Genomic DNA, 22,741 nt, shown 5'->3' on the forward strand with positions numbered 1-22,741 from the left:
CGTTACAATGGATATTCACACAAAGAGCAAAATAATCAAACATCTTCTTACCCGTGATTTTCCAATTAAAGATTTATTGTTTCTGTGTTGGAGTGGCAGGTTTTTTTAAATATATTGTTAGGTTTGTATTGCTTGTGTGAATATTTTGAAGAATCTGTTACTGAAATTGTTGCATCTTCAGAATGTAAAACCAAACCAAAAAAAAAAAAAAAATACAGTTTTATCAGACAATAGAAAGCTGAGGCAGAAGTGAACAGCTTTCTAATGAAACTCAAGCAGCGTTTGTAGCATAATCACATCCTTATCTTAAAGTAAAAGTTAAAGGTTTCAAGTGGCTGTCATATAATTGTCCAAACTCTTCAATGAGTTGAAGAGTCCAAGTGAACATTTACTTTTAAATAGGGTGCTACTGCAAGTCAGTGATGTATGAAATCATCTGTAAGCTCTCCACCCATGCTGGGAATATACAATGTCTAACACAGAGGAGACATTCTTCCAATTTTCAGAGTACTGGCTCCATACTCCAACCATATTGTTGAAAAAATGAACAACAATAAACAACAACTAAGAAACCTTCAGTTCCCCATTTGAAATCTTAATTGATTTTTGAGGAAGCCTGTGATGTGTACAAGCCACTAACAAATCCGAATCTTCCCTTAAATATGAGTTCAGTTCAGCATTGTTGCAGCATTTCAGGAATAAACAAGTGCTTGTAATACATGAACATGAGAAAGAATGTTGTGTTTCACTGTAATAAAACACTGCTCAGTGTGTTAGTTGATCAAATGTGAATGTGTGTTCAGCAGAAACAGAACTCCTAATTAGTGCTGGGTTCAGGGTCCTGGCTAAATAGCTTAGTGTTGTACAGTACAAGTAGAGGGACTCAGATCCCATCAGTGCAATCTGTCAATCAGTGCTGATTCACTTCAGACAATGACTTCTTTTATTCCTCTGTGCAGCTCTGTGCCCGACAGCCCGTTTGGCACAGAACAAAAAAGCCCCATTAAGTCCTGATTGGAAGCTTGGCTGGTGTCTTCTTTGCAGAGAGGGCTCTTTATTGCACGCTGTTCCATCTCTTTCTGCAGTTTAATTCGGGTAACATCCTTTGTCTCAGCTCCCCAAGTAAACCTTAATGGACAAGCTCCTTTTGGGGAACCCCTGCCAATGTCAACCAGAACAGACCGCCTTGTCTTTGTACAGTTGTGCTTCAATGCTATTCGTTTGGTACGTGCACATGGCTTTGTGCCTCCACTTTTAAACTGCTGTTAAGTGGAACTACTGTGCGGTTGTAATTATCAGCCCTGGAAGCTTGGTTGGTTTGAGTCCAGACTCTGGAATCCAGCGCAGATTCTTCCCCTGACACAACAATATTACAATTAGTAAGACTTATCAAACAAAACAATAACAAGAGTTAACAGCTATGGTAGAAGATTTGTGCGGGTTTACTAATGTCGTGTCATGTTTGAGCTACCATGCGTGTTTCCAACTTGGTACAGTGTTCACATTTGCCTTGAAAGCCTGATACTATTCTTAATTACATTAGATTTTTTTTTTTTTTAAGCAGCAATGAATCTGGATGGATGCCTCACACAAGCCAGACTCTTATTATTTAAAGGGATAGTTCGCCTCTTTTGACATGAAGCTGTATGACATCCCATATTGGCAATATCATTTATGAACATTGACTTACCCCCTGCTGCGTCCTGTGAGCTGAGTTCCAGCTGAGTTTTGGAGTCCACAAAGCTAGTCCGGCTAGTTGGCTGGGGCTTGAAAAATAAAGCGTTTTGCTTCTCAAAAAAATATGCGTTCAAAAGAGTAATACATTTGCATCACAAAAATTCTGATGAAAAAGTCAGACCTCACTTCGCTTGGCGCTATTTTTGCCTCCCTTGATATCAATGCGTCCAATGTAAAACTGTGCAGACCGAAGAGCGGACCGAGCAGACCGAGCAGAGCGAGCACTCCCTAGCCACCTAGCGATAGCCGCACCTGTTACGGTGTTTGCTGCTCGGAAGCAGGGGACTGCTCAGTCTGCTCTTCGGTCTGCACAGTTTTACATTGGACGCATTGATATCAAGGGAGGCAAAAATAGCGCCAAGCGAAGTGAGGTCTGACTTTTTCATCAGAACGATTTTTGTGATGCAAATGTATTACTCTTTTGAATGCATATTTTTTTGAGAAGCAAAACGCTTTATTTTTCAAGCCCCAGCCAACTAGCCGGACTACCTTCGTGGACGCCAAAACTCAGCTGGAACTCCGCTCACAGGACGCAGCGGGGGGTAAGTCAATGTTCATAAATGATATTGCCAATATGGGATGTCATACAGCTTCATGTCAAAAGAGGCGAACTATCCCTTTAAGGTTAGATTTAATGCATATAACATTACATTGTAAAACTGGGTATTTAAATTTAATATTTCTAATCTTACAACTAAACCCTTTTATCGTTATGTGTTAAGAAATGCTATGTAAGTGTGACATGATAGAAAATTCAAACGAATGCCCTCGAAAATTGCTGATCTGAGACCTGGTCTAAGCTCAGTAATTACAGATGCATGTAAAACAGTGTATGAAAAGCTGCCGATGCACAATAATAAATACATATCCTTGACTAGAACTTAGCAGTCAGTGACAGCTGACGTTTAGAGCAAGATGTATAACCTTGAAACAATCTATAAGAATTTCACTGGAAAACAATGATGTGCATGAAAAGGTTGAAAGCCATTGCTCTCCAAAAAAGCACAATGCTGCTTGTCTGCAGTTTGCAAATGATCACACAGAGAAGCCATGTGGCCAGCGGAGAAATGTTTTGTCAAATGAACAAATTAATTAAACAAGTAGCCTTATTGTTGAAGAGGGGAAAATACTGTATTCCTGCAAAACAAGGTTTTCATTGTCTGGGCCTCGTTTGTTGCACCTGGGTTGAATGGCTTGCTGTCATCGATGGAACAAAAAATAATGAATTGTATGACCCAGTAAAAGATTAAAATGTCTGGGTATGTATCATGAACTGAATATGAGAAGAAACCAAACAATGGCTAAAAAAGTATAAAGGGAAATATTTGGAATTACCAAGTCAAAGTCCTCAACTTAATCAAATTAAATTGTTTGGAGGGACCAGAGGTGTGTAGTCATGGGAGGACTCCCAGTCACGTTCCCGGTGAAAAAATCGCAGTGCCAAGCAGATACAGTTATTTCAAACAAGGTGTAATAATGATATTCACAATATTAATAATACACACTGTTGTGTGTACTATTAATATTAAGTCATGTTGTGTTCTATTTTCTAAGGAAAAAAACTATGAAGTATTAGTACCAATACATTTTTGTCTAGTTTCAGGACAAGTGTGAAAATCAGAAGATAACCTTGATCACATTGCTGCAGAAAAACTGAAAATTATAAAGGGAACACAAACTTTCAAGCATCACTGACATCCCTACAGTGATGCTCGGTGTTCATATGAGCAATGATCCATCTCTGAGAAATAGTCACTGTGTGCAAATACAAACATTTACACTGCTAAATCTAAGCTATTACCTGTGTTAGATGAAGTATGTCATATCTCCACATTAGAATCTGTAAATCCTTTCTTGCCCTCATTTACCAGCACAGGCTTCTCTGTCCGTGTGTGCCATACTAATACCTGTGGGTTAGAGGAGAGTCATGGCAAAGCAAAAATGCAGTCAATATGATCAGGTACTAATGAAAAAACACAAGTGGTGAAAAGGATTGTGCTGCCACTCAGTGTTTGGAGGTTGTACATAGAATATTCAAATGGGCTGTAAGCTTAATTGGGTCAGTCATAAGCTGAGAGTTTTTCTGACTTTAGAGAAGACTGTGAGTAAGACAGGTCCTGAAGACTACAGACAGTTACACATGCAGCCTGTTTACTTCCAATTTAATGGTGTTAAAAACATGCAGAGAGCCTCCTTTTCTTACCTTAGTGCAGTTAGAGGCTTTAGGCTCCAAGTCACTCAGAGTGACCAGTTCCTTCAGTAAGCTGCTCTCCTGATATCCTCCCTTCACCCCGCGTAACTTAAAATATGCCTGAGGTTTTGACAGAAGGAGGCTCAGGTTGATAGCAAACCCAGCCATGTCAATGGCAAAGGGCCGGTGTGGGTCGAATACAGTTTTCCAGCCATACACCTTGCCTAAGGTGTTTACTTTGGGAGACTCATATCTTAAGCCACCAACAAACGCCACGGGCCAAACTGACACTTTTTTAGTGGAACGTATCTGTTAGTTGAAAACAGAAATACAAATCACGGATCAGTCATTTTAAATTCCACAAATCCCCAAATTTAGATTGAACTAAAGGCACACAATCAAGACACATAGAAAGATAAGAAGACGGGATGAGGAGGTTTTGCTTTGAAATAAGACCACTCACCTCTTCAAACAGTTCCAGACTGTATGTGTTGTCATCATCTGCAAAGTAAACAACCCCTGGCTGGCTGTTATTTACACCAAGGGTCTCTCTTAGCCACCGCAGAGCCAGGTTCCTTTGTAAAGTGCCTCTTGGTACTCTGGGGTTCCTAGCGTCCCCACGGACTTTGTAGTTCATAGGTGTCTCCACGTTGAGATGAGTGTAGTTAATCCTTGTGTCCTGGAGGAGACGGCTAACCAGAGCAGTCCTTCTGTTGGAGTCCTCCACCAAAATCCAGTGCAGGTTGGTCACATGGAGCAAAGTGTTGGCCAGGCGAGTCAGCTCTGCCTTCTGCACTGGACGGGTGTAAGTGGGAGTGATGACGTGGATAGAGGGGAGGATGTGGGACCAGGGCGGAGGCCGGCTGTAAACGTACTCTGTGCGTACCACCTCCACAACGTCCCGGTTCTGAGGTGAGTAGGATTCCTTAAAAATACGGGTGTTTCTGGAGTCAGAGTGACGACCATGTGTGACATCTAACCAGGAACAAAAATGATCACAATGAGCTTCTGTCTAATGGATCCATTAACATCTTTAAATTCACATGTTCACATGTCTCCTCTTGATAATTAAGAACATTACATTATGGACTGTCTTTGATTTGATGCTAAACAGTTGCAATCATGTAAGCAGACAGACTCAAAGTTTTGTCCATTTTTCAAAAGGTGCCATTAAATTATTTTCAGTGAAACTTCATAATACTTAGAAAACATCAACAAATCTTGAATTTGATGCCAGCAACACTATTGTGTTACATCAAACGTTTTTAACATTTGGGAACTGAAGAAATGAATAGTTGCAGTTTTGCAAGAGGAATCTGTGTCCATTATTGTTGAACAGAAGATCTCAACTGATCTAAGCAAATTAATTTGCCTAAATGCCTAAAATAGCCTTAAAGTAAGATAAGAAATTAGTTTTCTAATCTGTAGGCTGATACTCCAGTCAATAAAGGTAGGACAACCAAACCTACTCACATATACTACAAGCACATCACTTCTGCAGTTGAAACATCCATTTTCTATACCTGCTAAATCCAACTCAGGGCTGCTGGAGCCTATCCCAGCAGAAAGGCCCCAGCTGGGATTTGAACCTGGAACCCTTTCACTGTGAGGTGATGGTGCTAACCACCACACCACCGTGTAGACTGCAGTTGAAAAATGTCAAGGTGAAACAAAATAAAGAAATCAGCCTATAGATAAGAAACTAATAGAAAAACAAGATCTCGACAGTCAAGCTGTTAAGTTGTGCAGAAGGACGTCTCGCATTGTCCTGCTGAAATAACCACAGTCATCTCGGGAAGAGACTTTGCCACATATGTCACATGTGTCCAGAATTCTAATATTCACCCCTGCATCAATGGTACCTTCACACATATGCGCATTACCAGTGCTGTAAGCACTGATGCACCCCTGTACCACAAATGCTTGCTTTCGCTGATAACAGTCTGGATGGTCTTTTGTGTTTGGGATGTAGAACTCTGCTTTCCAAAATCAGCTAAAGTGTGGACACATCGGACCATATCCGTGTTTCTTCACAGAGTTGCTTTGTCTGTTTGTGGTCACTTTTCTGAATGTAGTTGTGGCCTGTGTTGTGTGACAATTGGTTACCAAGGTACTCCGAAGCCTTTGTAGCTATATATTGGTACGAGAGTTTCCCATTCAGGGCCACCTGAGGCTCTTAGGTCAAGCGCATCCAGCTGTGGTTGCCGGGCTTAAGACTTTACGCAGTGAGGTGACCAATCCTGACACCGTCATCTGTCACCGATTAATTTGTTGTTTGTAGAATATTCCAGAAAGGAGCTATTTGTACATATTTTCTAACTTTATTTGCCTCTTTCCTAACTTGAGTGTATTGCTGGCATTAAATTCTGGATCGGTTGGTCAGTGAAGACATGGAAATGATTTCTTTATCCTTTGAAATGAAAGAAATGGGGTTTGTATCTGAAAGCACCAGTACAGTACAGATTCTTATTCTTTACCCTTTTGAGCATCAAGCAGAGAAGTGATGTTGCTCTGGTGCCAAACAGTGATGAGCAGTGTCCACGGCAACACAATCAATACAATGGCAATGATGTCTCGTCTCTTCGGCATCTCCAGAGTTGGCCCTGAGTCATGTCATTACCTGCAAAGCATACAACACACGATGTGGTCTCCAGTCATAACAACAGGATAACTGTGAATTGAGGAAACTGAGCCATTAGATTTCACTGAAGATAAAAGTGTCTTTGGACATCTTGGAAATGTTGCTGGACTTTGTTTCAGCATGTCATATACAGTAGCTTTTTTAGGATTTAAGGTCTACAGAGTTAAAAAAGCTTGAAAGTCCACACCACGCCACTCTTGATCACCGAACTGTCAGGAATGGTTCCATAATGGTCCAGACTTTTTTTTTGCTTTACCATTCCAATTTAATGGACCACCTGTCCAGGGTGTACCCCACCTCTCGCAGCTGGGACAGGCTCCCCGCGATCCTGAAGTGGATATAGAGGGGTATAGAAAATAAATGGATGGATGGATGCAAGTTTGCTGCAATAGCTAGCATTTCAGAATTGTTCGTGTGTCTCAATTTAATCTGAGTTTTTGTTGTAGCTGATACATGGCGTGTACAAGGAATCCAGTGTACATTCAAGCTTTTTGAGTGGACAGAAACATTCACATTAAAGTGAGATGTAGTTATGACTGTGATGAGCCAATGTCGCTGGTAATGTGAACGTAACATTAGTCGTTCTTCATTGGACCTGTTTCAGTTGCCTTTTTTTTTTTTTAGAGCGGAGACAGGTTGTCGTTGTTGGGCAGAAATCTTTTTTGTCCAAAAACACAAACTGTCCGTAAATTAACTAAAAAGATCTCTTATTTCCAATATAAATGATGACTCTGTTGTCAAAGTTTGCATTTTGTCTCTGCACATGATCAGATACTTGAGCGCATCTTCATATTAGTAACATGTTCCCATAATCAATCTAAAACGGAGCTACAAGGTTTTTTGTCAAGCTGATGTGGAAGTGAGTCCATGTATGGTGTCACTTCATTGTAAACTTTCAGGTTACAATGCTTATTGCAGCTGTGCCTGCATTAATTTTTACTCTTCAGTGAATAAAATCGTTGACAAAATTGTGTATTTTTGAACTGTGGAAACACAGAAAGATGTAAAGGGTGACCAATAGAACTGATTTATGAAAAAAAAATAAAATGACGCAAGATGTCTGCCCGACAGCAACTATTTGTACTTCTTCACTGGATTTCAGAAACCGTTCTCTCAGTTTCAAATTGATTACAGAGCGCTGCGGAAGTCAACTACAAAGTAGCTGTAAATTTGTGGTACAAAGTTTTTTACAATCCATTCTGGAATATGATAGGGATGAGAATAATTCAGGGAAACATCCACTGCTTTCAGAGTTATCTTTAGCATCACCATGAACGAGGGATATTGTTCATCAAGTCACTGCATTGAATGGCCCATGTCACTTGACATTACATTTAGAAGTCCATACATGGTGGAACGCAATTCAAAACTCACGTACTGTGGCTGCCAGGCACAAACTACAAGGAAGGAGGCATTTCGTTAAGAAGAATGCAGAAATATAGGTCAGACACTGCTCCAAGCTTTCTGTTTCATCCCAGCTCAACACATGCCGGTATAGTACAGAGAACAACTGAGCTAATGATTTGAAGAGGGCTACTGTGTGGCTGAGGGAACCAGGCCCTTTCCTGGATGCTCTTTGGAGTGGACACAGATATGATCCAGGAGTGTATAAAAATGTTTTTTCTTTATGAAATGATAGAAAAACCATCATCAACAACAATAATAATATTGATCATAATGACTTTACATAAAAAAGAAGCAAAGATGAAGTAAAAATTGTACTGGTTTATGTCAAGGACTCCAGTTTCAATCATGACTTGATACCATATCCATGAGTAGTGTTGTTGCTGCGCTAAATATGCAGTTAGTAGCACAAACTGGACTTGTGAAGAAATGAAAATACTTTAGTGCGTAATCTTGATAATCAGTCGATTTTGTTTTGATTTTTAGTTTTCACATTAGTTTTGGCCCACAACCAAATGTTGAGCTCAGCTCAGGTTCCAGTGATGCTTGAGTTGTAGCAATCTTCTTTCTACAAGATTTTGTGGATACAATCACATACCTTCAAGTTTTAAATCATTAACAATATGTTTTATAATGCAATTGTTAATCTGTAGGACTGAAGTTAAAATTGAGAATAAAACAGTGCCTCCCTCTTTGAAACTGTAGAAATAAAGGATGTTTTAAATTTATGGCGTGAGCTATTGTAACAGGCCAGGAGCAATTACACCTGGCCTTCAATTTGTCTCTGCTGACCTTGTATTTGGCTTTTATTTGAGCCTTCGGTTATGTGTTTATCACTCAGTATAACTACTGAGAGAAAATACACAACATTACAACAGCAACATGTTCATCTGTGTTGTTTTGGCTTTTTTTGTTACAGAAATTGAAACACAAGTTGTAACCTTATCAATATCATCTCTGTGTCACAGATGAAGTTCAGTTAGAACCTCAGTGTCATTTCAGACTAACTTGAAAACAAGTTCCTCTCAAGTAATAATGTTGATCAAAGTCTTGAGATTTTTTGCCTTTCAAAATTACATCAGCCATCCTACAACACATGTGGTTAGGGATGGGCATTTCAAGGGATTTTTGAGGTCGACTTATCAAGCCTATTAGTCGATTAGTCCTGATGTCATTGTGACTTCATCATTAAACTTAAATAACCAAACCGGTTATTTGTTCCTGTCATTTGCTGTCACACGAGTGTTTAGCTAAAACAAAATCAGCCATTTTCCGTTGTCTTTCTGTAGAGGGAAAGACGGAAAGACAACGAAGAGGAAAAGGAACACTTTGGTTTTGTAAGTGAGTCATCATCGTGCTGGTAGGACCAGAGTAAGCTAGCTTCCAGCTTTAAATCTACACCACATATCTGTGATCCCGACAATACAGCCAACCTCTTTGTGTGCGGTTGTTTAATCTATCTTCAGGCCTCTCTTCATGAGACAGATCCTCTGCTGATTAATCAAACCTCTTTAGACATAATTAATCTTTGATTAGAAAGGATAAAACCCCATCTTTGATCAAAGGCTCTGCTGGCTAATTAACACACCAGGAACGGTTTAATAGGGTCATATTTGAAAAGCACATCATTGATACAGACGAGCTAACTACTGAAGAATATTAGCATGGAGATGACTCCATCCCGTCACCAGTTTGGATCTAACAATCAATAATTAATTAGTTTTGAGTAATTGGGAGAAGAAAATAATTAATTAGCGTTTGTTTCAACAAAACTTTAAAGGTAGGGTAGGAGATCCTGGATTTTGAGTCCAGCGAAGCTGCATTTTGAAAATACACAGGTAAAAAGTCCCAACCCTTTTCTTCACTTTTCCCCCGAAGGCACGCCTCTAGAGTACATGAACGCGCACGAGCATGAAGGTGCACGAGCGCTGTTCTGACAGCAAGCATCGATTGTTGCCGTATTTAGTATTTAGCATATGCTAACTATACGTTTAAAGGACAAGACCGTTTTTTTGACATTGGGCCCTTGATTTCACATTATAACATGATGTTCTACTCAACCCTGCTTGTTGTTGGTCATTTGGAGCTGTTCCAAAGATATTCGAGAGGCGTCTGGCTGCTCTCTTGAAATATTCGGCCATGAAACGGTTTCCTATGGGCAATGTCATACAGGCACAAACTATGCTGTTTATAATTTATTAATTACTGTACACTAGCACTGATAACGTGGAGGTGCGTCGCTTACTTCAAAAAATCCGGGTTACTGTAATTTTGAATTTTAGCCGAATGAATAAATAGGCAGCAGGTCTGTGGGCTGTCTGTGGTAGTAGCACGACGATGACGTCAGTAACACCCACTTTACGACAAAAATTCAAAATGACAGTAACCCGGATTTTTTTAAGTAAGCGACGCACCTCCACATTATCAGTGCTAGTGTACAGTAATTAATAAATTATAAACGCAATATCTCAAGAGAGCAGCTAGACGCCTCTCGAATATCTTCGGAACAACTCCAAATTACCAACAACAAGCAGGGGTGAGTAGAACATCATGTTATAATGTGAAATCAAGGGCCCAATGTAAAAAAAACGGTCTTGTCCTTTAATAATGCTAGGTGCTAGCCAAGCTGGCTCTAGTTTAGCTTCCTGCCAAGCTTCTGGACGCGTAATTCGTTCATGGAGCAGGGTACGCGCACAGGGGGAAGGAGGGGGAGGGAGGAGCAGATTGCAGTTTGATAGACGGCATCAGAATCCAATCATCGTTAACGGTCCGTTCAGTATGATTGGATAGTGCTTTTCCTAGATTGTACGTTCTAGAGGCCACTAAAACTTTTCATATTTGTGTCAAAACTTTTAATTAATTGGTTGCAATGGGGGTGTGAAGAGTATTTCAAGCAATATGTAAAAATATGTTCCAGAAAAAGATCCCCTACCCCACCTTTAATACTCATCGGCCTGTTTTTTTTTTTTTTTTTTTTTTTTTCAACATTCTGTTCATTGTCAGCTAAACAAATTGACACCTTGGAATGAAATGAAAACCATGTTCTTGAAAATAAATGCACTAACTAGGCAGCCATGACAAAAGAATAACTTTTATGACATCCATTCAAAATTGAATCACAGCTTATGGACTTCTAATGCCCTGTATCAAAACTTTTGAAAACTTTTTGACAATATGGGATTTCGAATAAAAAATATTGCTGTGATCTTGGCATGACGACTGGCAAAAGGCAGCTCTGGAAGAAAAAGACTCCAATTCCAACAAACAAGTTGGCAAAGTAATTCAAAGAGATTAGTAACATCCAGTAACATAGTAAAATGGGTTTAATGGAGGATGGAAGCTTCTGAGATGGAGACTAAAATTTGTCTAAAGAGAGCAAAGGATGGACAACGTGGAGCAGTATTGATGAACTTGTCATCACTGGCCTGGATATTAAATATTGCAGCTATGCTAAAGCTGTAACTGGTGTTCAACATGGTGATGATGCACCGCCAGAGGAGCTACAATACACTGGAGCAACAGGTTCTTCAGTTCCTGAGCAGCAAGAATATTCATCTATATATGTTGAATATCAACTAATTTAAGCTTGCCATAATTGTCTATGAAAGGATACCAAAAAACTTTGAGAATAAGAAGTATACATTATAAATGCAATGACAATAAACTCAAGTGCACTGGGGTATGTGTCAATATGCAAAGAAATACAGAGACAAAGAAAAATGCATGGGTGGATCCTTAGAAAGGAACATCAAGTTCAAGCAATATGGATAAGATAACGAAACGTGATTATAAGGTCAAACTAAACACCAGAGCAAGCCAAGATGTGGAGCAACATAAATGAGGACGTTAACTGATTCATGACAAAGTGTCAAACCTAGAGAATCAAGGGGAAAATGATTAACTAATTTTATTTTGGACTCTTTTTGTTTGGGAGCTGTGATTTACATAATAGAAGATGTTGACAAAAATGTTTTTTTTTTTCTTTTCACTTATTTTTTCAGATGTGACAGATGAAGGTCTTCCTTTATTCATCGAAGAAACTGACATTCATGATCTTCCTTGACAACGAGGGTCGTGGTAGTAAGAAAAATGTGAGAAGTTGGCTTTTTTAAATCTGACTCTGCGCTGCAAGCAGCAGCTGTCTGGATGTCTGCTGGACAGCACTTACTTTCTTCTCTAAGTAACACCCAGTTTCTCGGGTTTTGAAACCTTTTCACAAGACTACATAGTAGATACAATGATAATGTGCGTGCAAACATACAACTGTTATGGTTAAGTTAATTTTTCAGTTTTTCCACACATATTTGATGTCACGGTGTGAGGTTTTATTTTGCTGTATTTTTTTCTCTGTTGATTCTGTTGCCAAACTCATTTGATAAGTCCATGAGTGCATTCATTTCTGATGCAGCTACATAATACAGCATTGACTTCATCAGCTCAGTCAAACAAGGGAACGTGCGTCATTGTGTGTAGTTATTTTATTGCCCTTATCTGGATTATGTTGTTATCTCTCGATAACAAAGCTAATCTTCGCATGATAACAAGTTAATTAATCTTGTTCTCTTGAGGAATCTGCTATTTAATGCTAATCTATGTTATCAAGAGAAAACAAGCTTTGATTTCTCAAGATCACAAGGTTATTATAGCGAGCTGTAAAATGAATCGTTGTGTCAACACGTAATTCAATCTTTCATTATCACTGTCATGACAGTCGGGGAGGATCTTTATATAACATTATAGAAGACATGTATGCACTGAGTTTAGTAAATATCTGTCCATGAGGCTGAACTGAAAAAAAGGCATTGTTAGCTCAAGATTACAACATCATTCACCCATTACCACTACAAAACAAGTTTCTTTGTGTCAAGAAAAGTGCATTTAATTTTTTTTGTTCTTAAGCATGGTCTATCTGGGCTTCCGTAGTCTTAACCATCAAGCCTTCATCAGTATTTCATTGTAAAAGCATATAACTTGCACACTTGTAACAGCTTGCGTACACCTGGGTCTATACTTGAAGTGTTATATTCTGTCAATGAAGCATTTTTGTGGCATTAAGCATACAAATACAGGTAAGTCATGAATCAGTTAATTGTAGAAATGCAGACATAGGAGTAAGGCTCCAGTCCTAGAAACAGAGTCGGTTCTACATCTCAAACCTCACAATTCCAGTATATTGCTCAATAATGATTGACTGGATCAAAGAGCCAAGAGACAAAGACGGATATTAGAAGATGGAGCCAGCTTCCCTCAGCACTACAAGGAAGAGATCGAAACCTTCTTACTTCAGTGTTTAAATGTATGGCACAGCATGTGAAAACTAAAAATAGGTCTCTTTTTGTATCAAACCTCTCAGCAACAACCCTCAGTCTCAGTTGGGAAAGCTGATACTGTTTTACACCGATGTCAGTCAAATGTAGAGGCTGTAAAGCAGACACAGACTGAAGAAAGATCCTTGACCTAGCAAGTCTGGAGTGAAGCAAAAGAGAAATGATAAATAAAAAGTGTCAGACACCCCACTTATAGACTGAATTGTGAATTCAGGCACCTCCTCAGATTCATTCATGCTACCCTATGACTAAATGAATGAATGATTCATTCATATCCAGAAGCACAACAGTTCACCTTTCTCACCCCTTTGTAGCACTGCCATATTACACATAGTAGCCCAGAAAACTGAACACTGCCTTTATATTTGGCCTTAGTTGTATTTCTTCCTGCACATGTGAAGGGGAGAGGGTAAGGTGTGGTGTGGTCACTTGGTTTCAGTTTTGCTACAATATGTTAATTCATCCTAGAGACTTTAAATCCACAGTTATCTCTGCATGTGTCTGTATATGACACACAAACAGTACTATGCAAATGTATTAAACCATCCCTCAAGTCTTCATATATTGCCAAGAAAACAGGAAGTAGGTGCGGCAAGTTTCTGAAATATGTAAACATGAATGGAGCAAGCTGGCAAGTCAATATCTGTTATGAGCACCTTTATTCTTCAACAGCCTGAACCCTCTAAGACAAGCTTTTATTTAATTTCTTTAAGTAGTCTTCAGGAATAGTTCTCCAGGCTTCTTGAAGGACATCTCAAAGCTCTTCTTTGGATGTCGGCTGCCTTTTGTTGTGTTCTCTGCCAAGTTGATCCCACACTGCTTCAGTAATGTTGAGGTCTTGGCTTTGGGGAGGATTCATCAGTGATTTTCAGTCTTGTGTCATTTGGCATACCTGAGTCTTTTCTCTACCTTTCCTTAAGCGTGGCCTTTTGACAGCCACTCTTCCATGGAGACCATTTCTGACGAGGCTTTGGTGAACAGTAGATGGATCAGCTGAAGAGCCAGATCTCACAGGTCGTGTCAGTTCTTTGTTGGATTTCTTTACTATTTCTTCAGGACATCTCTCTCAGATACTGTTCATCTGCTGTACATAGTTTTTTCGGACTGACATGTCTTTGTTTGTCCTTCATTTACACAGTTTTCCTAAGGATGCACTGCACACCATGTCTTCACAAGTCAAGTTTTTAACGCTTTGGGAATCACCAAGAAGAATTAAAAAAAAATATAAAGCAATGAGGGATGGCTTAAGATTCTCACACTGAAACAGACAGAAATCGGATGTATTACTGTATTGTTTTTGGGGTTATCTATATTTACACTTCTTTTTCAGCTTGGCACAGTAATCTTTTAGTTATTCCCCTTTTCCCTCAGCATCTTATGTAGATCTCACTGCATGTAAATGACGACAAATGTAAAAAAATCCACGGTTCACACAAAGGGAGTTGTTCTCTCCCACAGTGGAGAAATGTTCCTGAACTACCTGAAACACCTTGTTTATGGTCCAGCCTTTTCTTCCCTCTTTTACCTACGTCACTGTGTAACATGGCCATTTTGTCACACCTCAATCAACGAATAAGCAGCTGCCTTGCACTCAGACTGGGTTTTTTTAGGGTTTTGAAAATACTCTTGCAAAAACATACAATGCTGGAACTTTAAGGATGATTCTCTGAATTTTTTTTCCAATAAGCCTGATGCTGCACAGTGCTGTTGTATTTAGTTTCCCTGTTAGATGGTTATTCAATAAATAATAATGATAGTAGTGATCACCAATTCTATAATAAAATATTAAGTCGACAATAACAAGCAATCAGATATAAGAGACAGATACTTACAGTCGTGAATTATGATCCACCAGGTCTAGTCCTGTTGTGCTGTGCTAATGGTGAAGGTGTTAATGATGGTGTTGGAGAAACAGAGAGACTCCTCAAGTTCTCTGTGTTGAAGAAAAGTTGTTTTGACATACATGCGAACTGTACAGTTGGGCAACAGCTAGCAGATTTTAGTCACAGCATCCGCTGGGTGCTATCCAATCCTCAGTCAGGGTCGTGTCTTCTGTGCCAGCCCTGTAGAGACAGAGGAGGTCATCCCTCTGGAAGAATGCTGCTACTCATTGCAAAAACAAAGACTGGGATTGTCAATGCTGGCAAGCGGGTGGGGTGGAGGGGCAGTCATGGCCAGAGGACTAAAAACAAAAGAATAAATCACATAAAAATGTCACAGCCCCACAAATGGAATTTTTTTGTTGGGCATGAAAATGGATTTGATAATAATGAGAAAGCACAATATGACGATGGGAGTTGTTTATCTACAACATTGATATCCAATCAAATGGTCCACTATTCAGACAGTTAGGAAATGTCTGTTTAGATTGCTTTTATTTCCTGACATGCATTTCAAAGGAGAGCATTTTGAATTGAACTCAATGTTGGAAAAGTCGAGATTCAGTAAAGATATTCCTCTAAACTAAAGAGCCCCTGGCTGGAGAGGATGCATGAGACAAGTGACTATAACTTCAGTCCCCTGAAATCTAACCAAATATATCAGAGCCACAGAAATGTTTATTGGTCGAGCAACGAGAAAGAACCCCAAGGCTCAGTGCTTCTCAAGGCAGAAATGATTTGTTACCACAGAAGAATCACATATGTTATGCTGCATTTATCAGTCAATGTGTTCCGTTCATCTTTTTCTGCACTTTCTTCTAGTAAGTACTGAAAATTTTGTGCACTGTAATGTAAAGCGCTTGTTAATCACAGCATCTGGTTTAACTGGATAGTGATGTCACATTTAATCCCATCTTCATCATGAAACTGTCACAATCTTGATTTCAATCAGGGATGAAACTACAGCATTCCTCTTCTCTTATAATAATAGTTCTAAATGTTACAGCTGTAAGGGATCCTTGAGAGATGTGTTGATATGTTCAGCTTAGACTGCAGCTCTGCTGGGTTTTACAATGGTTTACAGTACCTCTCAGCTGTCTCTCAACTGTATTGGTTGACTCAGTGGATCCTAAATTTAACACTTCAATTATTGTTCAAAATGCTCCAAGGGAAGAATTTTTGTTAAATATTGGATATTGTCTATTATGTAAAAAAAAAACACCAACATCCATCATGTCACGTTGATGCAGCTTCGGAGCCAAACCGTCAGATGTTATTCCAATTCTGTGTACATCAAACTTTATTCTGATTATTTCTCAACCAATAAATCTCTCTTTATTAAATTTAAATTAGGTAACTCTGGTTTCCCTGACAGAAAAAAAGTGCAACTGGAAATATGGCATTTTTGTGAGTTTGAGTCCAGAATATATTGGGATTTCAGGACTCAAACTCACCATCCATACGGATGCGGATACTCTCCAAATTAGTAACTCCTAATTTGCATATCAAGGCATCATTTTCCCCACAACTAAACAGACGTAACAGAGAAAGCTGCAGCAGAGAAGAAGTGAGAAATTAAAACTGAGACCCTCATCAGAGAGGAAGAGAAAATTCAGTTTGTTATAATTTCTGGTCTCAAACACCAAACAAAAAAACACTAAATCAAAAGAGTAAAACAGCAGCAATCAACGTTGTAAATTCAGAACAAAGAACCCCATGGAGGTAGAAAAAAAATAAAAGAAAGATATGGTTGGATTACAAATTAAATGAAAACACATATCAGCAAGGACAACATATCAGGGCTACGTGAGGAGAATATGCAGCCCTGATTGATCTGTGACAGATGAACACACAGAGATGATCAGGAGGGAGGCACAGATGTACACACGGACATCTAAACTTAAACTAAACCAGGCTTTGCACAGCCATCATTGCTGCAGCGTACGGTCGCACTTATTTATAGCATCCCTGATTAAATTGGGGTCAAATAAAAAGAATCAAGGTTGAGAAACAAATCCAGAAAAAAAATCCCCCCATCCTGTTCAAAATCTATGAATTGCACTATACCCAGTTGCAACATGTGACGGTGCACCCAAAGTTCCCTTAACAGTCTGCAACGTGTTGACAAATGAACAACAAAATGTCACAGTACACAAAACTAAGAGTAGATTTAGTTACAATGACCACAACACTCAAAGTCTGCCGCTCACTACTCATTTTATTGGCAAGTTAATGGCAAACACCATCAATACTTTCCCATCAATGCCTGTGAAAAGGCTTTGCTCTTGTCATTTTTTTGAACGACCACAGCCTTTTTCTTTCCCCCTTTAGAGGGGTGGGCTGCTGGGGAAACTGCAAACTTTTACATTTTAGAAAGAAGACCAGCTCAAGATAAGGGCCACCAACTGCGGCTTGGAGTTATCCACCAGATTTCATGGGTCTATCATTTAGTATGAGCTGTCATTGTGCACCCTGCAGTGATAAAGCCTGTGCAGAGTTCATGTCATGTTCATGTTCATGTATGTACAGCCATTGCAGCTTTCTCCTGATAAGAAGAACAACTGGTGTGAGGCCTAACATTTCAGTGAAAGTATTAATGAGATTATACAGCTCAGACAGGGAAAATGTTCCCACTCTAAGGACAAGTTTGGATCTTATTTTTGATTTTAATAAAAAGATATAATGAAGCTGATAAACATCACAAACGAAGTACTTCATAGTTAAAAAGAATGACGACTTGAACGTAACGTAACGTAGGTATTTGTATTTTTTGGGAATTGAAACAAGGTCATCTATGTATGTACAATGCCTATAAAAAGTATTCACTCCCTTGGATGTTTCACCCTTTTTCTTGCTTTCATAAATTAAATCATGGTCGATATAAATTTGCTTTTTTGAAACGAATTTGCAAAAAAAAGACTCAACATTAAAGTGAAAACAGATTTTTACAAAATTATGTCAATTAGTTAAAAATATGTAAGGTAAAGTAAATGACTGCAGGTGAATCATACTGATGAACCAGAGAATTGACACACTAATTGTGACACTACTGGCATCAACTAGCTGGAGAGAGGGGGGTATTTATGCAAACATTTATTTTACACTATATATTTCTTTAACTAACTGACATTAGTTCGTAAAAATCTATTTTCACTTTGACATTTTTTTTGCAAATTCTTTTAAAGAAAGCTATATTATACTGACCACGGTTTCATTTATACAAGTAACAAAAGGGAAAAACATCTAAGGGGAGTCAATACTTTATATATGCATTGTATGTATGAATGTATGAATGACGTCGTCATCGATCCGTGTATGTATGTTGTCGTCATAACAGCTAGTCATGTTTTAAGGAAAGAAACAACACAGTTATTTTACATTTATGTTTAGGTTCCCACATGATTGCAATTTTCTGATTGAAAAAAAAAATTTGAAAATTTTAATTTTTAATCAATGAAAGACAGATTTGGGGACTATACAATGATTGAGAGGATGGAAAGGGTCCCCCATTAAATGACTCTGCTCAATGGTATTAATTAGTTCCAGCTTCGATTGGTAGTGATGCACCTTTTTGGACACACTAACTTTCACTTTGTGTCTTTTTTATATTTGGAAGGTATATTCATACTCACAATCCTACATATGTGAGCTAATTTTGATCTAACAACAGTGTGTTTGGCATTATTTCAGTAATATGTGGCTATTCATATCCAAAGCAGAACATTTATTCTTGTCACGCAGAGAGAAATTAAGATTATGCCTTTATACCATACATCCTTGCATGATGTGGCACTTCTAATAAACTGCTGTCTTCCACAGATTTAATGCACACAGTCGTTTAGATGCTTTTAGATGGTTGCATGTTTTGATTTCGCCTGCACGGCTAAAATTAAGAAACTGAACAGCCTCATTGTGCTGGCCAAGAATTTAATGGGGCAAAATCAAATCCAGCTCACTGACATTCGTAATGAGGTAAAACCATGTCACAATGAATTGGCCTGATTCTTCTGCATGAACAGTCCCCATTTAGAAAAATAACCACACTCATTGACACAGTTATTTCACTAACTAGACTTTTAGCAATTTAAAAGCATAAACCTCACCTCAAAGGTCCACAAATTACGTTTGAATTCACTCAAACTGATTTAGAAACCAATAAAGAACAAAAATCTCCCTCCATATTTTGATTGTGGGCACAGTATAAATTAATCATGGCATGTAAAGTCTTCACTTGATATTCAAATTTTCTCACTCTTTTGCATTCTAAAAGTGTTGACAGAGTAAACAACTGTACCTCTCTTGAGGCAATCATTACTCATTAAAGTTTGCATCTTATCACAGTATCGGTTTAAATAGAACAATAACCGAGCAGTGTGTTAGGATGCTGTTATGACCATGTTGTAACTGCAGCATTTTTATGATAGAATTTAGATCAGTAGCCGGAGGCAAATGAGTATCAGTCCCATCAAAAAAGAAATCACAGTGTAATATTCATCCGGGCTTGTAATTAGCCTAATCCAATTATTTTTCATGATCAAAGTGAGAAACAACAACATTATGTGTAAGTAGTCACGGCTGATGAAGCGGCATCTTGCTTGAAGTGATGTTAGAATTGTATATGTCTGAGAAATATGTGATGGTATTCATAAAAAATGAGATCAGAGCGGCTGGTTACAATATTCAGTGAAGTTTAGAAGTGTGAATAAGATTCTAAGCTAATTAGTCTGTGCCATCCATACCCTCACTGCCTTTGGCTCTGATATATGGCTCTGATTGTTTTAAAGGAAAAAAAATGTATGCAAAGCATTGACTAAATCATAACACACATCCACAGCAGACCTCACAAGAAACAACATCATTTCATGCACCACGCCATCAATCCTGATTACAAAAGCACACACAACATGCATATATCAACTTGTTTACTAGTTTCGCAGTTGCTGAGATTGTTTATCCCCAGGGGGTGATGTGAAGTTCAAAGCAGTCCAACTTTAATTTAATTTGATTAGGAGAAGAAACAAAACCTAGTGCTCTTTCTTTTTCTGTCCTCTCAGGTCTCATGCTCCAGTCCCACTGATACTGATAATGAGGGAGGTGGGGTGAGGAGATTTATCCCATGCAGAGTCAATGCGACTTTACTTTTGGTTTTGTCCAATAGTAAGACATGAAATAGAATCCAGCATGTCCAGTTGGAAGGGTTGACACTGAAATAAATCAGTTTATAACACTATAAGACTAAATTAAAACTTAAGTCGCGGCACTAGTTATTTTGTCTGAAGTTGTGATGATCATAAAGTTCCGACGTGATAACTGAATGGCCTTTGGACACAGTGGACAGTTGGTGAGTCTTTGTCACTCGGCTTCTACAGCAAAGATGACACAGTTGTTGGGATGTGGTGGATTTAAGGACACCTGTCAGTTCCACACCACCATACTGATTAAACTGGAGACAGGAAGTGTCATTTGAGTAGTTGAGACTGAAACAATGTGACTTGGTTATTTCATAGTTTACAATAAGAATAATGAAAAACCTCATATTCATACTGCTCATATACCATTTCATATTGCCATCACTATTCCTATATTTACATGTCTGAAAATGCCTAAACTGTGCTGAACTCCAAACAAGATTATGGGCTTGATATGTTTCCCAGTTTGGCCATTATAAAGCAGATGACTGAGTTTTGTGTGGAAGGGTGCAATATTTCTCCCACCTTCTTGAGTAAAATATGTATTTGCTATAGATTTTCATTTAGGATTCTTTAAGTGGTTTGTCTCTCCTTTATCAAACCTCTGACATAGAGCAGTGGGAACTTCAGAGGAGTCAGCATGGTGCCTGATATAGGACAATAATGCTGCTTTGGCAGGGACACGAACGTGTATTGATCTGCTCACAAAGCATTCCCTCTGCTTCAAGTGAGAATTTGCCTTTGATCTGAATCAGCTTTCAAGTGGGCTGAATCACCCACAAACAATTTGACTCAAAGGTGTTTTTTTTTTTTATGATGTACATCAAGAGCGCACCAGAGGATACAGATAAAAAAAAAAAGGCAATCCTGCATTATTGGTTTATGGGGTGATGGTTCTCCCTTGAATATTCATCTGAGCCACTGTTAATTCTGCTGAGAGGCATTTCACATAGATTACACACAAACTAATACAGACTTTTTAAAAAAAGGTAGGGGGGAAATAGATTTTAATCAGATCTGATCTCAGATCTGGATCAACATTTTCATATTTCAGAAGGGACTATTTGTGAGGAATCTGTCACAGAATCGTCAGTAAATGAAGTGCAAAACTTTTCAGACTTCACGACAAACAAATTGATATGAATTCAGCCCATGTCGTAGACTGTACAACATGCATTTCATCATTTACTTGCAGTGTAAAAACAGCAGACTTTGGACAACATTAGATTCGACTTTGCAAATCATGCAAACGGTTAAAAAGAAAAAGCTTAATTCTTTTTGTTGAATTAACCTTGATGGCACCTGCAAAACATCAAAAATCTTATTCTAGATGTATTTTGTAAAGCTGCAAGTCTACAAGTCATTGATTCAAAGCTCTGCTTGACTGAAACAACATCAGTAAGAGTACAATATTGGGAGATTTTAAGTTAATCGATGAATTTTCCAAATATATTTCTGTGCTGCTACATATTTTCATACATATAGCATTCAATATTTGTTTTTCGTTTTTACTCGGCATATGTTTTAATGGCTAAGACACATTTGGAGCTGACGAGGCACTCAAGTTGTGCTGTACTTGTCCTGAAGACGCAATTCTTTTAGCCTTAGATCATGTTTATGTTAAAATGCATCTTCATTAGTGTCAGCATTTGGAGTACATTGTTTGCTCCTGACAAGTTGGCAGCAAGATCATCGAAAATCTAAATACAAGACTTTACTCGGGCTGAACAGAGTCAAGATAAAAGGCTGCATTAACTACACACATGCAACATCAATCATACAAAACAAGACCTCATCTTTCCATTTCACCACGACAGGGATAGGTTTTTCTTTTTACTTAATCAGGAAAAGTACCACAATCCTAAATGTAACCATGATTCTTACTTTACTGAAAGTTCTTCATGGTCAAGCCAGATGTACATGTCCATGTAGCTTCTGCCAACAGTTAGATGTATGATACGAAATACACAAACCCCCTCTCTGCAAACAGTCAGGCAGTGAATTCGGTCTGTCAGTTCTGCACATTTGGAGAAAAAGCTCAAAGGAGGAATAAAAAAAAAAAGTAGTCCCAACCTTAATTGCAGACTTGAACCACTGAGCATCCACACCTCTGCTTGCCGCATTCTCCTCCACTGTTCCTGCCTCCGAGCTCGAATGATCTCCTTAAGACAGATTTCAAACACTCTTTTCTGCAGTCGCTGCAGCTCACATATAAATACTGCATCCCTGAATGAATTACTAGAATTTACAGCTGCACATGCTGCGAGAGCGCTACCAGACTCAGCGCTCACGTCGTGCCTCAGCGCTCGCAGACTAATATGTGAGAGAGGGCAGTTTATTTGGCATCACAGTTCCTCCCTCCCTTCTCTCCT

The 22,741-nt window shown here is 38.7% G+C and overlaps 1 protein-coding gene across 1 annotated transcript; it reads right to left on the reverse strand.

Moving 5' to 3' along the window:
- Nucleotides 1-54: 54 nt before the first annotated feature.
- Nucleotides 55-22,651, reverse strand: b3gat1b (beta-1,3-glucuronyltransferase 1 (glucuronosyltransferase P) b). Its single transcript, XM_075486483.1, has 7 exons — nt 22,443-22,651; nt 15,133-15,363; nt 6,406-6,548; nt 4,392-4,903; nt 3,941-4,237; nt 3,539-3,644; nt 55-1,356 (listed from the first exon to the last, which is right to left on the reverse strand). The coding sequence occupies exons 3-6, from the start codon at nt 6,515-6,517 to the stop codon at nt 3,558-3,560; spliced, it is 1,008 nt and encodes a 335-aa protein (XP_075342598.1). The 5' UTR covers nt 6,518-6,548; nt 15,133-15,363; nt 22,443-22,651; the 3' UTR covers nt 55-1,356; nt 3,539-3,557.
- Between the last annotated feature and the right edge of the window lie 90 nt (nt 22,652-22,741).

Source organism: Odontesthes bonariensis, chromosome 16, assembly GCF_027942865.1.
Source record: "Odontesthes bonariensis isolate fOdoBon6 chromosome 16, fOdoBon6.hap1, whole genome shotgun sequence".
In the NCBI taxonomy this organism is placed as follows: domain Eukaryota; kingdom Metazoa; phylum Chordata; class Actinopteri; order Atheriniformes; family Atherinopsidae; genus Odontesthes; species Odontesthes bonariensis.

Coding starts and splice junctions, on each gene's coding strand:
- b3gat1b (XM_075486483.1), bottom strand. CDS start 6,517: ATGCCGAAGAGACGAGACATCATTGCCATTGTATTGATTGTGTTGCCG. Junction 4,904..6,405: donor TCTGCTTGATGCTCAAAAGG/GTAAAGAATAAG, acceptor GTTCCTGGTTAG/ATGTCACACATGGTCGTCAC. Junction 3,645..3,940: donor AAGCCTCTAACTGCACTAAG/GTAAGAAAAGGA, acceptor TCTAACCCACAG/GTATTAGTATGGCACACACG.